Below are 16,871 nucleotides of genomic sequence, written 5' to 3'. Positions count from 1 at the left end.
TTTTAGAAAAAAATCATATTTTTTATAATTAACTAACTTACTTAACTTCTTTAATTTAATCAAATTAGTTAAATATGTCTTATATTAAAGACTATTCACTTATGCTCTCTGTTTCCGCTGCATCAAATTTGGGTATCGGATTTTCATACAAGGAGGCAACATCCCATTTCACAGAAGCAGAAGAGAGTGCCATTAGAGCCACCACAACAGATCTCATTCTTGGACGTCGGTCTGGTTTTTTCTCTGTGCATGCCTTGGCTAGTTGGACCATCTACAAGTCCCATGACAGGCATTTCAAGTGGTTAGATTCATCAACAGATTTGAATTCTATACAGATTATAACATCCTAAAATCACTTAAAATAAGCTAATCCAAATACTCACTATGTCAAAAAATACCACTACATCCTATCATAAATATAAGAGCTAGATAAAAAGTTTATTTTAGTTCTAAATATGAAATCCCAATCCCAATCCACTATCTTTTAAATTTATAATTTTTTCCCCTTCTGTATGTCCATGTTGATTGCACATAGCAAGAAGATTTCAATCAAGAATAGCTATAATGCACATGATTAGAATGCAGTATTTATGAATTTTGATCTAATCGTTGTTATCATATCATGTCATTTGGAGAACTATTGCACAATGTGCAAAACAGTCAACAGTGTTGTGCAATAGACGACCACCGCACACATAGTTAAGGCCAGCTTGTGCGAGGCTTTATTATATGCAATTGCTTTATAGAGAATTTCTGCATTGTGATTTGCGGTAAGTTTTTAAATAGCGTCAATTTCACTTCGTATAGTAGATGATGTTCACCACTGTATTGCTTCTTCTTCTCTCTCTCCTATCTTTAAATGTAGGGGCTAAATAATTAATTTATAAAAATTAAAGAATTTAGTTAAACTAATTATTTGGAAAGAATATGTATTAAACTTTCTTTAATATGTACAATCAATAAGAAAAATTAAGGGGATCATAAATTTTGGAGGCAAAATGAAATAGAATTTTACATTTAAAATTAAAATAAATCCTTCAATTAGCTCTTATAATTAGAACCAGAAGAAGTATTTGCTATCAAGTTATTGGTCTAAAAATGCTGGCAAGTAACCCACATATATTTTCCAAACACAAATGTTTAAGTAGTTCATTATTTGCTCACCTTGTAAACAGAATCGAATGTATATTGGTCTTCAAGCCTAGGATCAACAAGCTTTAGAAGATGTTCTTCAGGATTAGGCTGCTCAAGAGCTTCTTCAAACTGCAGCAACCAAGGCAAATATAACCCTTAGTTATTCGATTAAAATGCTAGATATGCATTTAAAAAATCAAGACTAAATAAAATATTTATAATGGAGAAGTCAAGAATCACCAAAGAGACAAGGGTTCTCGCTTCAGAACCAACTTCACCGACACTGAGCACAGCTGCTTGAGCAGATATAAGTTCGCAGAGAACAACTCCGAAAGCATAGACATCGGTTTTAACAGTACCATCATTCCTATGCAAACAAAACATAACTTATTTTTCCTTTCTTACTTGAATGTATGCTAAGAAAGTGCACCTATTAGTCAGAAAACTTGTCCCTATAAACCATTTCAAGGAAAGCAAGGAGTTCCATACCAAGGAAAACTTTCTCGATATTCACATCCAATTATGTTAACGAAATAAGTAGAGCAGTGAAATAGAGAACAGATGGAAGCAATTTCTAACGTTGAGCAAAAAAGAAAAAAAACGAGAGAGAGAAGAAGAAGAAGCAATTTCTAACGCTTCAGAGCCTGTTTGGTTAAGTAGCAGGATCTCAAATAAGCCCGTTTAAATCCAAATAAGTGATTATGAAGCATCTTTATCTTGTTTGGATAATTTTTATAAAATCCTGATAAATCATGATTTTATCCTTTTACCGCACTTTTAGGATAAACAATAAGGAGTAACTTATGTGTTTGAAAAATCTTGATCAATCTTCAGCAACTAAATTTTCCCCAATCTACCCTCCCACACTCTTCCAAAAATCTCTCCTCAAATATTAACCTCATGCCCTTTTTAGTAATTATACATCCATAAGTGATTTAATAAATGAAAACCAAACATAATCACAATTTTTAAAATCACTTGTGAGAAAAAATATCCAAACAGAAATCATGATTAATCAGTGTCACTTATAGAAAGTGTCAAACGGGCACTAAGACATTTGCCTTAACAGAAGATACAAATAAGTGGTCCACAGTGTTTGTTATGATAGACGTGAGTGCTCCTTTTAGCCATGTTTGTTATGTGGCAAAATTAATCAATTTGAAAAGGGAAAAGAGGGATGCCCGCCATAAATTTGTCTTAAATCTACGGGATGGCCTCAGGTTCTAACTCCCACTTCAGCACAAAGTGCAATTCTTACTTAGCATAGAAAGGGTTCGCAGATATGTTCAAATATATAGAAATAGAATATTAATTCTATGAGCTAGCTACAGCCTGAAAGGAAAAAAAGAAGTTGCCATACTGGAGTGGTATATAACCGAATGTGCCTGCAAGCCCTTTAGAGAGATGAGATGAACTTCCCACTTCAATGAGCTTGGTTAACCCAAAATCTGCAACCTGAAAAGATGAATAATCAAGGACTTACAAGTCATTACAAAAACTGAAAAATAGAGATGGGTTCTACAGATATTGGACAAAAATTCAACCTTTGCACGGAAGTTTTGATCTATCAATATATTAGCTGGCTTTATATCACGATGAATATATACAGGCACTGTATGCTCATGAATGTATTCAAGAGCCCTGGCTGAATCCAGAGCAATTCGCACTCGTAGTGACCACGGCAATGGTTCTCTCCCTATCAAAAAATGACTTGATCATTAATATAAAATTTAAAGTATATTGCAAGCCGTACTATTTACAAGCTACAAATAGTATGGTTTATTTCTTAGACTTGTAATTTTTAGGAAATGTGTCTAGATAAATTAATATAATAATCAAATCAATGTGCATAACTGAAATAGATAATGGTGAAATGCTTTTCGCACCTGGATCACGTAAGTGCTCTTTTAAGTTCCCATTGTCAATATATTCATATACCAGGAAAAGACAATTCTTCTGAACACAATATCCGATCAAGCGTACCTGCACAGTTTTTTACAATTTCAATTGAACTTAAAATGAAGTAAACAACAATTGTAAACCACCCATAAGATGGATGCTTGAAATCCTGAACGTGCAGTCATAAAACACTGACACAGCTAATGACAAGGCAGAACATGACAAAACAACAGCATAGAAGCATATTAGATTAACTGTTGTGCATAAGCATATTACAACCAATGTTCTCATAGAACTTAATTGAAATCACATCAATCTAGAACAGCTTCTCACTAATTTTATATACCAATTGTATAATTTATAAGCTGTTAATTCTTAATGTTTTTAGTAATTTTCTACTGGGGGATTAGGGGAAAGTTGGCATGAACAGTAGGGTGTGCTGCGGTTCTGTTAAGGGTGTCTTAAATTGTGAACCGTGGAGTATGCGTTAGTTCTCTCACAAAATTGCAAGCACACGACACGATATATGGACACTAGTAAAGACTCCACCCACTAACTCAATTCACCTGCTTTCATACTCTGTTGCGCTTTATATTTTTGTGAAGCAAATGCATGGTGCAGAGATGATTCTCTTTGATACAAATTATTGCAAAAGTAGAACAAAATAAGCAGACGAGTGGAGAAAGACTGAAGAGTCGTGAAAAAGAGCAAGACAGATGTTGGATGAGTTGAGAAGCGTTTGAATGAGCTGAGTGAGAAGAAATTGTTCGTATCCTGCAGGATGCTTTTACAAGTAAAGAATGCTTTTACAGTAACCTCCCTGAGAAAGTGAGAATGATTATTTACAATAAACTTCTAAGTAAAAAAGTAAAAATGATATCAGTAATTCCAGAAATGAGTGATGCGGAGGGAAAAGTAGTTTGATCTTGGAGAATAGAATTTGATGCTATCAAGCTTTAAAATAAATCATGACTAATCCTGAAAAGAGATAACCTTCCAAGTCTAATAATGGTAACGTTCCGAGTTCAAAACAATGAAATTGTGAAGCCTCCAAGCGAATGCCAAGATTAATGTTGAACCCCTTCACTATATGAACACTAACATCTACCATATCACTCGGCAGCCCAAAAAACCATCAAAGTCATACATGATTTAACTTCTAAAGAAGCATTATATTTACTTATATGCTCAAAAAATACATCAACTTTTTATTCGAAAGTTACTATACCAGGTTCAGGTGATGAACACGTGTTAACACTTTCAATTCAGCAAGAAACTCTTCTGCATTTTGTGACTTCATCTTTTTAACTGCAGCTCTCTGCAAAGGAAAATCCCTTTAAGAGGTTTATTTAATCAGAGAATAAGAAAAGTAAAATGACAATAAAAAAGAACAAACAAAGTCCTACGCATCCTAAGAATATTATAATATTATCTGAACAGTAACCCTTCATGAGGTGAAAAGAGGCAAAACAACATCATCAACAACAACAGTTTAGATCCGAAATTTTGGGTTAAAATGTAAAAGATTAATTGAAATAATATCATTTTTAAGCCACAGTAAGAGGAAAAGAAAAAGGCATGGATGAAAATAATATCATTCTTTATTGCTTGATTCTTTCCTAATTTAAATAGTCAAAGATAAGATTTTATTCTCTTTTATTACTCTTTATTAAGTTTCCTAGGATAGGTCTGCTACGGCCTCTATAAAATCCTGTGCAACTCTTGATCTTTACACAATACAATAAGAAATTCCTCAGTATTTCTGCTCAATTATTTCCTAGAACCAAGGATTAGTCCGTACAATCCCCTTCAATATGGTATGGAAGAGGAAACTCAGGAAAGGATAGCAAAAATGACTAACAAATCCTAGTTACAGCACAGGAAATAGGAAAACAGTAACAATAAGCAAGGAAAGAAGGAGTTCCTTGGTGTCAGAGAGGTCAGAGGCTCTCCCAAATCATCCACTCCTTGGTTGCCTCCTGAAAAACTAACTCTGACACCCTCCTTGGGATTAGAGGGCTGTAGGCCATCCCCACGGCCCAATTCCGGCTGCTGAGTGTCATGTCCAGATTTGGGGTCCCTACTCTTATATACTCAGCCCACTTTAGTGTTGAGCCCATCACATGTTAATGTCTCCATTCAGTTGATAAATCCTGATTTTAATATATTGTTTGATATCTTTTTAGAGATATTTATCAATTAAAGTGGGATAAATTGCATTGATTGTAGATATTTTGAATCAAATACTGATTGCATGAAATTAGAGATTTAATAGGAGATCTTATCATATTTTTATCTCTTTTTAAATAATTGATTTTGGATTTGGTGATAGTATCTCAATTTATCTTTTGCAGGCCTTTAAAAAATAAGGAAATAAAGATAATGAGAAAACTGAAAGGAAGGAAACAAAAAAATACAAAAAAGAAAAATTGGAGACACAGCTTGGATGACATCAGATTATGATATTATCTGTATTTTTATGGATTCAAAAAGAGGATATAGAAATTATCCACACGCTTATCCTTCATATTTGATTGGATATATATTATATCTCCTCCTTCACGCAGGTATCACAGCGCCCCCCATTCCATTCCTACATATACCACCGTACACACACTCATAGTCACCACCTCACTCACAAGCCTTCAGCTCCTCTCCGCATATACCCGCCCACGCCATCAGTTTTCGTCTTTTTTCCCTTTCGGCCACATTCACACCTCATTCACACACCGTTTTCATATACCCCCCGCCCCACATTCAATTATCATATTCCCCCTTTCGGCCAAAGACGCACTTCAACCATAGTGGCGCTTTGTCCACCTATTCCACAGGCTTCATATCATCATCCATCTCTTCCATAACTATCATCATTCACCGTTGGCCCCTATTATTTGTATTCTACAAATAATCTTCACACCCACTTTCTCACCAAAGCCTCCATGAATTCTCATTGCTTCAAATATATTGCGGATTCTTCTAGAGCCATGAGAGGCTAATTTTCTTGTGCTTCTGTGTGAAGATGGAGGAGTAGCTTGAGCTTGGAGCTTCAACAGGGAGGGGAGTATTTAGTTTTCCAATTAATTTTCTCTTGGACTTCATTAGATTTTTCCTGTGTTAGGAATATTTCATTTGATTTGGAGATTGAGATTATGCATTATAATTTATGTTAATTGGATTTTTACAGTTTAATTTGTTGTTGTATTGCTTGAGATTTGAATTTATATATATTCCTTTGCAATTAGTAAAATTATTTTATATGGCACGTTGTTAGATTTTTATGATTGAGATGTATTGCAATTGAGTGTCTCCGTGAGCATTCTTTGAGAGGGAAACAAGTTTTTATTAACTCAATTTAAATTGCACGTCAAGTGGTTTTTTAAAAGTAACCTAATAACTTGATTACTATCTAGCGTTTAGAGTAATTAAGGTAAGTTTACTTGACCCAAACCGGGCTTGGGGTTGTTTTCTTAACTTGGTGTATTATTTTACTCCCATATCTTATTAAGCAAGGATAGCTACATTCCTTTCAAGAAGCATTCTCATCATTTGATTTTCAAAATTCAAATTTGCATTTTTCATTCTTTCTAAAAATACCAAAAAAAATAGTTAGATTTATTTCTTACTCTCTTATTAGTTTTATTAATTGAAAATCCTTTTTCAACCCTCCTTTCAATTCTTTGTCACTTAGTTAACTAAAGAATTAATAAAAAGCTCCTCAAGAGACTCGACCGAGTTGTGCTTTACTGCATAATTTGGTTTTTATTTTTGATTTAACCAAGGGCGACTAAAAAGGTTTAAATCATCAGTCATTTTAGCTCTTTGTACTATAACTTCGAAAGTGACTTCTCTTTTTTTATTCCTCATTCCTTCAGCATGAGTTCAACTATTAATTCTCTTGTCCATGATCAAAAGATTATAGTTGATACAAAGGAGAACACAAGTCTCTAGTTTATCTATCTTCTCCAGTATGCATATTCAAAGAAACTTTAAATACCAACAACAGTTTTATCACACTGCTATAAAATCAGCAATGATATATGGTAGTGAGTGTTGGACTTTAAAGGGACAACATGAAGATAAAGTGGCAATAGCAGATACGAGAACATTAAGATGGATGTGTAACCATACAAGAAAAAATAGGATTTGTAATAAACATATACACGGAAAAGTTGAAGTGGTTGCTATTGATGAGAAATGATACAAAACCATTTGAGATGGTTTGGTCACACAAGAAAGCATTTAGATGCGTCGATGAGAAGAGTTGATCAAAATAGATGCTCAAAAAGGAGTACAAGAAGGCCAAGAGAATAGTTAATAAAGTTATTGAGCGAGATCTTTTAATTAATAATATATCTAAAGATTTGGCTTTGGATAGAACTCAATGGCTTTATGCAACCCATATAGCCAACCCTATCTAGTGGGATAATCTTTGTTATTGATGTTGTTAAAGATGAATTATACTTTGCTGATACTCACTTTTTCAAAGTTCAACATTCTTATAGTAGTTGTGTTTCAAATCCACCACATGTAATGCTCTTGCATTTGGTTGAATGCTATAACTCATCAATAGAGCAAGACTAAAAACTTCTTGTTTGAGTATTTTTCACACAATATTGCTAAAAAGATTCAGGCAAAAATATATATATATATATATATATATATATATATGCATCATTGATAAGACTGTCCTCAAACGAATATGAATGAAACACAACTTTTCTTGTAAAGTGCATGTAATCAAATTTAATTTCATAGTACATGAGATCACAAACCTCGCCTCTCAGCTCCGCATAGTAGACAGCCCCAAAACCACCTTGACCAATTTTATTTGCCATGCTGAAGTTGTTTGTCCCTCGAGCTAATTCTTCATATGAAAACTCCACTGACTTCTCCACAGTAATACCTTTGATGCCAGTATTAACAGCAGCAGGAGGACCATTGGAATCTAAAATTTTACACCAGAATTACTATATTAAATCATCAACTATATTGTCATATTCTACACATTTAATGCATTTTTTCATCATATCTAATGCAGAAAGCATTTATAATCAGAACAAACGTGTTTTTACTATCCTTGTGGACCATCTATGAGGTTCAGTTTCTCATTTTGATTACAAAAAATACTTTAAAGCAAAATTTATGGGTTTCATACCCAGGAAAGCACATCTTGCACTAAAAGATTTTATCAAAAGTTACATGCTCTAGGCTCTAATCAACAAAAGTTAAATCTAAATTTGATATGGCTATATGATCTATCATAGGGGAAAAACTCCAGTGTGTTGTGGTTTGGGTTTTTATCTTTGATAAGACAGTCAGGTGCCATAACTTGTTGGCAACCTAAGGCCCAGGCCCAAACCTTAATCACTTAACCTAGATGACCTCGCAGTCACCTATATGTGCTTCCTGCATATGTTTATTTTCTTTACTTATTTATTATTTGTTATTCATCTATTTTAGGAATAGTTTCTATGCTGGTTTAATTCCTGATTGATCTAATCTTGGATACCCCATCATTCTCTAGGGTATCCGACCCTATATAACTTGTATCCTCTTTATTGAATAAACACAGGAAATATATGCTCTGTTTCAAACACAACTAATCCCCATTTGGGGACTCAGCTTGTCCCATGACAATAGTTTCTTTAGGCGGGAACCCTTGAACTGCAAGGAATGTCTGTTTGTCCACATGCAGCTCAATTTGCCAATTGAGCCACATATTGTGGCTAGGTATGCAAGGCTATGATAGGCTATATAGTATTGAGTTAATTAATAAATAAATAAAGTTTTGATTCCTATGTGAACTGCAAGTCAATAAGAATAATCGGACTGACATGGATATTGAAACAAACTAAATTAGCTTACAACCCTAAAAACTTGAGCTGATTAAATGGAATTATCAATCAGTTTTCTCCCTCAGTCAATGATTTTTCAGCTACGTGGACACCATGCTTTTACAAGGAATATGAATTATCCGGCAGCAAGAATCTATGATGTTTCATGAAATTAACTATATAGAAAGCATCAAACCAAAAACTTCTATTAGCAAGAGAGACAAGGGAAATAAGACCACCAATTGAACATCGTATGAGGCTATTTCAGTTTTACTTCAGAATGTTGAAGAAGTTAGAGAAGAGTTATTAATGGGATGTTTTAAGAAAATTAACCAAAGAAAGCATCAGACTGTAAACTTTTCCTTTTCAGATAGCTAGTGAGAGAGACAAAGGAAATGAGACCCACAATTGAGCATGTTACAAGGTTATTTCAGTTTTACTTCAAAATGCTAAATTAGATGAGAGTTGTTAAATCATTTAAGCCTTTGGAACATTTTCCATTTTACTCATGTTTTATTGAAAGTGCAATGAAAAGGAGGAAGGGCAAATGTAGGCATCTGTTTACCGTTCCTTGTTTGAGCAGAGAAGACTACTAATTCTCCAGAAAGCAGTTTTGCCCCCTCCTCCTTCTTACGGTAATATGCAACATACATATAAACAGCCAATAAGAGAAACCCAGCTACTGCTCCAGCAGATAATCCAGCAATAGCCCCACCACTTAGACCTGTTTCTTGAGAAATTATATCAGTTCAAAGTGGCGCTGACCCTATATTTCAGCATATCCTTACCAAAGCATTCATCAAATAAGCAACTTTCTAAGGAGAGAGATCGTCAAACCTCTTCTGCTGCAAAGAAAATGAGAACACACATTAGGATTAACACATTTAGAATAAATTACAAGAACTCTCAAGTTTGGCTAAAATTATGCAGATACATTTCCAAAATATACAATTTAATCCCAGCTTGAATTTTTTTTTTTTTAAATACAACCCTATATTAAATAAAACATACAAATATGTATTATGTCCAAGCATGCAAAAGTTTAAAGAAAATGTTTTCACAAATTTTAACACCAAAAAAAAAATTGCACTTATGCAGCGAAGGGTACTCTAGCAAAAAATTTTAAAATTGGACTAAAAACGTATTGTAACTTTGTTGCAAAATAAGTACATGTACATTTTGAAAATAGAAGGATACTTAAATTTAATTTAGTCAAAAATCTGATTAGAGATAATATTTAGAAGGACAGGGAAAACCCATGCCACCTCATGTACAAATCATCATCGGGAGAGTAGGGAAGTTACCTAGGGGGCAGCGGCACAAAGACACCATTTTGGCCTGAAAAGTGAAAGCAAAGAAAAATATTTGAGGCAGGTGTAGGAATATTTATAGCATCCCTTAGCTTTTGAGCATTTTTAGATTATAAAAAATCAATTGTGGTTATTCTCCCTTTCTTATTTTTGTTCGCGATTCACATTAGTTGACAATGAAGTCATCACTGATGCCCAAAGTAGAGCTAATTTTGAATGGAAAATGATCATTCCTTTAAAAATATTCCTCTAATTACGATAAAAAAAACTAGCAACATAACAGCTTTATTCTATAACTTAGTATAGATTGTCCTAAAGTTCTTACAAGTTACTGTGTAGTTCGTTTAGAGAATTGAGTATAACAATGGTTTTGAGTTCATAAATGATTTTGGCAGGTATGTGGGTGTTTGTTCTTATCAATTTTAGCATGCATACAGGGTTTTTGGATGATTTTCAAGAAAGTTATGATTTTGACTCTTATAATATGTGCTGAGAGATGAGATTATCGAGACATACATAAATTAATGTACCTTTTCCCGGGATATACACCACACCACTTCCTTTGCTGAAATCGACACCAGGATTATACCTGCGCAACAAATCCTCATCAAGCTTCGTCTGGTTCGCAATTGATTCCAGAGAATCCTCGGCTCTAAGTGGGTACGTGATGAACAACCCGTACTCTTTCGAAACGCGGCGATCCCCACACGAACAGTTCACCGTCACATTGAGCGTTCCATGGTCAGGAATATTGTCCGGTGAATAGCTATTCGCACTCTCCAACATCAAAACGGTGGTCAAATTGGCATAGCTCTGATTCGCAACCAACGCATAGGTGTCTCCTTTCTGAATCGGGTACTTGAATACGTACCCCAGATATTCACCATCTATGCAATCGCAAGGGAACGGAATGTTCACTCGAGCGGTGGTATTGACATAGTCGTCGCTTAATAATTGGTCTGTGTTATAGCTGATGATATCTTGTGTTGTTCGAAGAACTGGGGATTGCATGATCGGCGGAAGGGCCGTGATATTGGTAAAACCGACCCTACTGGTAAAACCGACCCAAATGTAGTAGGAGGCAAGAGCCAAGCCACATCCTTTCTTACACTTGGATTCTGCATTGAGACAGAGAGAGAATAACAGTAAGAAGAGAAACGGAAATCCGAATCTGGGTACCATTTGTATATGGTCGTGCTGAAAAAGCTAAGAGGGAAAAAGAATCCCAAACGGAAATGAGTGCGCTGATGAATGAATAAGCAGAAAGAAAGAATGACCGAAGCTCTGAAGATGGGCTGGGGAAGAATCTTCTTCCTAAAAATCAGGGAAAGCTAGAAATGATTCACAGAATGAAAAAGCAGAGAAAACAGAGAAAAAGAAGCTTTGAAAGTTGGGAATGATAGTGCGATAACTGTATTGGTGTGCGAACGAGCGAATGTTGATCATTGAAGATAAGAGAAAAGTCAAGTGATTGGTAATACTCTCCCGCGTTTTGCCGGGGAGTGATCATTGAAATGGAAATTGGAATCAATGTTGGGACGCAATTTTCCAATCAGAGTTTAGACTTGAATCAGGATAGCCCGCAGAAGAAGTTAATGACTGGACCCATTTTCCTAGTGGGTTGGCGAGGGCAAGAGTCTTTCTGGGAAAAATGGACGTTGGAAATTCAACTGAAGAGCTTGGGATAGCAAAATATCTCTGTTGGGAATATGAAAAAATCGTAAAAAAAGCCGTCAAAAAAAATACTCCTCCGGTCCTTATTATAAGATCCAATTTGACTTTTTATTTGGTCATAATTATAAGACCCAATCCATTTTATCTCTTATATTTATGCATTTTTTTCAAAGATAATCCTTCTAATAATGATAGTTTTAGCCAATATACTTAATTAGCAAGGATATTTTAAGAATAACAACACTTATTTATTATAAATAATCAACTTAACTTGCTTCCTTAATCTCCTCAAATAAGTCAATTGGGTCTTATAATTAGGACCGGAGGAGTATATATATAAAGATTTGTTTGTAAAAATTATCATCAAAACCAATACCATTATAATCAAGATCTATACTATTTTTTTGGTTGTGGTTTTTCCAATAATCTTCGTCTCTCCGGGGATAATCGAATAACTGCGCAATGGAATGGGACACCAAACATGGTGGGACAGGGAAGGAGAATCCCCTCTCTACTTTGCTTCTCAAAATCTCACCTCCACGTACCAATAAAAAACTACCTCTGTTACTTATCTCATTTAACTAGTAGTTTGGTTCTAAATATAAAATCCTAATTTACTATATCTTTTATATTTATTTATTTTTTTAAAATAATTTTTATAGTAATCGTATATGTTAAATATTTCATCAAATAGTAATTCTAACTAAATACATTATTAATATGGATATTTTAGGAAAGACAACACATATTTGTAACAAATAACTAACTTAACTAATTTCTTTAATATTCCAAAATGAGTCAACTAGATCTTATATTAAGGATCAAAATAGTATATAATTTAGATTTAATATTTCAAAAACTGTTATTATCATGGTACATAAATATGAGTGAAAAGATGGGTATTCATCTTTTCAAAATATTAAATCCCAATCATCTATTTTGTATTTGCTGGTCAAAAAAAACAAATCATCTATTTTGTATTTAATGATAAGGATGGGATTTTGAGAACAAAACGAGACAGGGATTCTGAGAGAATTGGAATCGAAGTATGTCCACCCCATCAATACAATTATCACTTATTTAAAAATCTTAGTGGTAGACAATTTTTACATACTTTTATAAATTCTCTTTAATTAAAAAGCATGCATGGACCTATCAAGCTTCGAATTCTAACTCACATAATTTTTTTTATCAGGAAAATACAGTGGGCTAAACATTTGAAATGGCAAAGTGTGGATATAAACTGAAGTCGTATAAGGAAAGATAACAAAATATGTTAGGATTTCAAATACTTAAAAACATAGGAATATGGAAAAGAAAGAAATATATGTAGGACTTAAGATGTGAATAAAACTTGAGGTCTAACTAAAGCCCAAAAAAATAGCTCTACGTCCGTTTGTTTAATATAAAATCTAGTTAATTAATTTAAAAATTATTTAAAAAGTTACCAAATTACTTTATAATATTTATATTTATTATTTTTATTCAAATTAATTTGCCTCATTTGTAGATTAATATATAATCTAATGATTTATATTTTAAAAAGATTTTGTAACATGTAATATAATTAAATAATATAATAATTTTTTTAATCTTTCTAAATTAATAATACAGAGATAGCAGTAATATTGTGGCCGCTTTTTCTACCATGTTGACAAATTGTCTCCCACGTTAGAAAATATTCTACGAGTCCCACTTGGTCAATGTCCTATGTTATTAGTCAATTAATTTAAGGAAAAATTTCGATTAAAGACGGCAGTTGAGAATTTATTTCAAACAAACCCCAAAATATTATGAAATGTCACTGTAGGACCAAAGGACCAAACTGAAATTAAAATTAAGAATAAGATTATAATAATACCCTTCATTTTTATTTTTTCAAAAAATAAATATTAATGATCACCGAAGTTCCAGCCACCGGAGGTCAGAGGTCCGGCCACTGAGCGCCTCTGCCGGAGGATGGGGCTTTCTTTGGTGGCCGCTACTGTAGCTCCAATGGCTGGAAGATTTGTTTTAAAATAAGGTGGCTAAGGGAAAGACTGATGCAAATAAAAATATATATAACAAAACAAACGTAAGTGTTCAAGTGTAAGTGAACAATAAAATTCAACAATTTACAAGTGAAATTCAACAAGTTACAACAAAAATTTGACAATTTACAAATAACATAATGGAATTTACAACCCTAAATGCAAGTGTTTAAGTGTAAATGAGTAGATGAAATTTGAAGATTTATAACAAAAGTTTATGGATTTACAACCCAAATTTGATGATTCACAAGAAACAACAGGGAAGCCACAACCCAAAATGTAAATATTTGAATGTGAATAAACAAGTAAAATTTAGCGATTTACAATAACAATTAAGATATTTACAACCCAAATTCAATAATTTATAAGAAACATGAATACTTGCATTTGAAGTTGTGAATTTTCTTATTAGTTTTGTAATGTTTATGTTTCTTATGAATAACTGAATTTAGATTGTAAATAGTTGAATTTTATTTGTTCATTTACACTCAAACACTTACATTTTGGATTGTAAATTTTTTTGTGTTTCTTGTGAAAAGCCGAATTTGTAGTGTAATTTATATTATAAAATAGGTCTTGTATTTAGAACTGGAATAGTACTTTAGATGTTACTTTTGATCCAATTTTTGAATTGAAGGCCCACTTTAACTTGAACCAGCTTGATATTATCTTAGAGTCTGTTTGGAATCACATTCATAAGTACTTATAAATATATTTTACGTAAATTAAAACAAAACTCTTTTTACATATTTTTCTAATTCGGTAAATCATAATTAAGAAAACTACTTATAAAACATTCTAAACGAGTTTTTAAACTACTTTCTCACGTGCATTAGAATTATTTTTTAAATGAGAACTTCTTACAATCAATATAAATATTTTGAGAAAAAATTATAAATTTAAGAGATAAAATATATTAGAGTATTATATTAAAATCAAATCTAACCATTCAACTAGCTCTCATATTAAGCACCATAGGTTGTATTTGATATATTCTAAATTTTTCTAAGTTTTCCATTTCATAGGGCAAAATGAACGGACGGACGAATGATTCAACATGGTATTGTTTTTACATACATTGTACAAACAATATTAAAAAAAAATTAATACACTATTAATAAATTGTACTCCCCTTGGTCTATAATATAAGTTGTTTATAGAAGCATAATTTGGTCCAAATATAAGTGACTTGAGAGTATTTGATACTTATTTATTAATTTTGTCATTGCAATTAATACTTAAATGTAATTCTTTGGATTTTTCTCTTTCCTTTGCAACCTAATTTAATATGGTTAAAGTTACAAAAAATTTAAATTTGGAACAAATTTAATGAGTCAACTACACATTCCTCTGGTCCTATTTATAACATAAAAAGAAAATATTTTTATGGTTCTATTTATAAATCACTTTATTAAATTTTTAACATAAATATACTTGTTCCTTATTTATTATAGTATATATATAGATATTTTTTAAAAGATATATATATTAAATAGAGATAAATTAAAAGGTTATTATATTTTAATAAAAAATTAATACAATTTAAGATTTTTTTAATCTGTATAAAAAGATACTGTAAATACTTTATAAAAGAAATAAACAAGAGTGGGGGAGTTTTTTTTTTCGTTTTTTTCGTTTTTTTTTTTTGGCCATCGAGTTAACTACACATGTTTGAGATGATGTGTGTGTATGCATGTATGCGTATATATGAATGGGTATATTGATGATCATTTCATGAAAGTTGGCGGGGCTCTAACGTTCATTTCGCTTGTTGGCAAGACCAAGTCATTTTAGTCATGCTTTTGAATTGGTCCAAGTCAACGATAGAACCAGCACAGTGCATGGGAAGCCCCTGAAGACAAGTCAAGCTGTTCATAAATGCCGAGGAGACTTTTGCCCCTAAAAATTCATATCTCTCTGAACAATTAATATCCACCCAACTGGCTGTTCACGTGCCCTACACACTCCCATGCAAGGAAAAAAAAAAAACCGGACCGGACAGGCCGGTTTGGACGGAAAACCGTGAACGATTCTCCAGTCCGGTCCGGATGAGCTGCTTGACTTGATCGGGGAACCATCAAACCGGGAAAAAACCGGTCCAGCCGGTAATAACCGGAATGAACTAGGTATTTCCTGGTTGGTCGATTAGCCTTTTTATTTTTGCCTGTCAGCACCCCTAAAATACTGTCGTTTTATTTATTAAAAAAATTTTCTCTTCTTCGGTTCCTCCTTTCCTTTTCGCTCGCGACTGTCTCCCATCGGGCCATTTTCCCTCCTTTGAAGACTGAACCTGGCGGCAGCTCACGCGACTCCCTCCCTCAAACCAAAATCAATCCCTACTCCCTAGCGTTGCCGACGGCACTACAGTCTTCGGCAGAGGTCGTTGTTCGGCAGAGCTCCAAAATCGCAGTCATAGCTAGTCTGATCTCCCTCAACGTCCTCGCAATCTATAGCAGATCTGAAACCGAAAATCACAGCTCTCCACCTCACAAAGTCGCTATTGCATCACTAGTCTGGCGGTTTGAGCTTACAAGTCTCCCTCACGTGACCACGTCCCACTTGGCCTTCAGCATTCGCAGTTTGGCAGTTCGTAGAAGTTGAATCCAGAGTCACAGGTCTCCCTCAAATCCCACTCGGCCACTCAGCATTGTCCCTTCGGTGCATTAAGTTGTGGGTAAGCTCAAAACTTTTCCCTTTCAGCTAGATTGTGTTTTTAGGATTAAAGAGATGTCTTTGTTGTTGCTTCTTTCTCTTCGGCTGTCCAAAGATTTGGGCAGGGAGGAGATGAAAATTATATTTTGATTTCTGATGAATACTTGAAGTAGGAGAGGGAAAGTAGATGAATTTGTTGAAATAATATAGATTATTGGATTAAATTGATTCTGGACGATACAAAGTATGAACAGCTTAAACTGATAAACTTAAATTGATTTTGTTTCCTTTGGAGAGATTGGATTAAATTGATTCTAGATAGATAAAGTATGTTTCAC

At 33.5% G+C, this 16,871-nt stretch overlaps 1 protein-coding gene across 2 annotated transcripts; it reads right to left on the bottom strand.

Annotated features, from left to right (window-relative positions):
• Positions 1-83: 83 nt before the first annotated feature.
• On the bottom strand, positions 84-11,743 carry LOC114748760 (lysM domain receptor-like kinase 3). Of its 2 annotated transcripts, none has more exons than XM_028937210.1 (12): positions 10,708-11,743; positions 10,172-10,205; positions 9,705-9,712; positions 9,433-9,591; positions 7,806-7,978; positions 4,262-4,351; positions 3,021-3,117; positions 2,679-2,830; positions 2,495-2,589; positions 1,375-1,501; positions 1,165-1,263; positions 84-271 (listed from the first exon to the last, which is right to left on the bottom strand). In XM_028937210.1, the coding sequence occupies exons 1-12, from the start codon at positions 11,357-11,359 to the stop codon at positions 92-94; spliced, it is 1,866 nt and encodes a 621-aa protein (XP_028793043.1). In that variant the 5' UTR covers positions 11,360-11,743; the 3' UTR covers positions 84-91. The 2 variants fall into 2 exon arrangements, with proteins under 2 accessions (XP_028793043.1, XP_028793044.1); XM_028937211.1 differs by having other exon boundaries at positions 9,705-9,709.
• Positions 11,744-16,871: the final 5,128 nt, after the last annotated feature.

Source organism: Neltuma alba, unplaced genomic scaffold, assembly GCF_004799145.2.
Source record: "Neltuma alba isolate B1F8T4 unplaced genomic scaffold, ASM479914v2 tig00005798_pilon, whole genome shotgun sequence".
NCBI lineage: Eukaryota > Viridiplantae > Streptophyta > Magnoliopsida > Fabales > Fabaceae > Neltuma > Neltuma alba.
The sequence above is the reverse complement of the archived record's forward strand: the minus strand, read 5'-3'. Positions and strand labels throughout refer to the sequence as shown.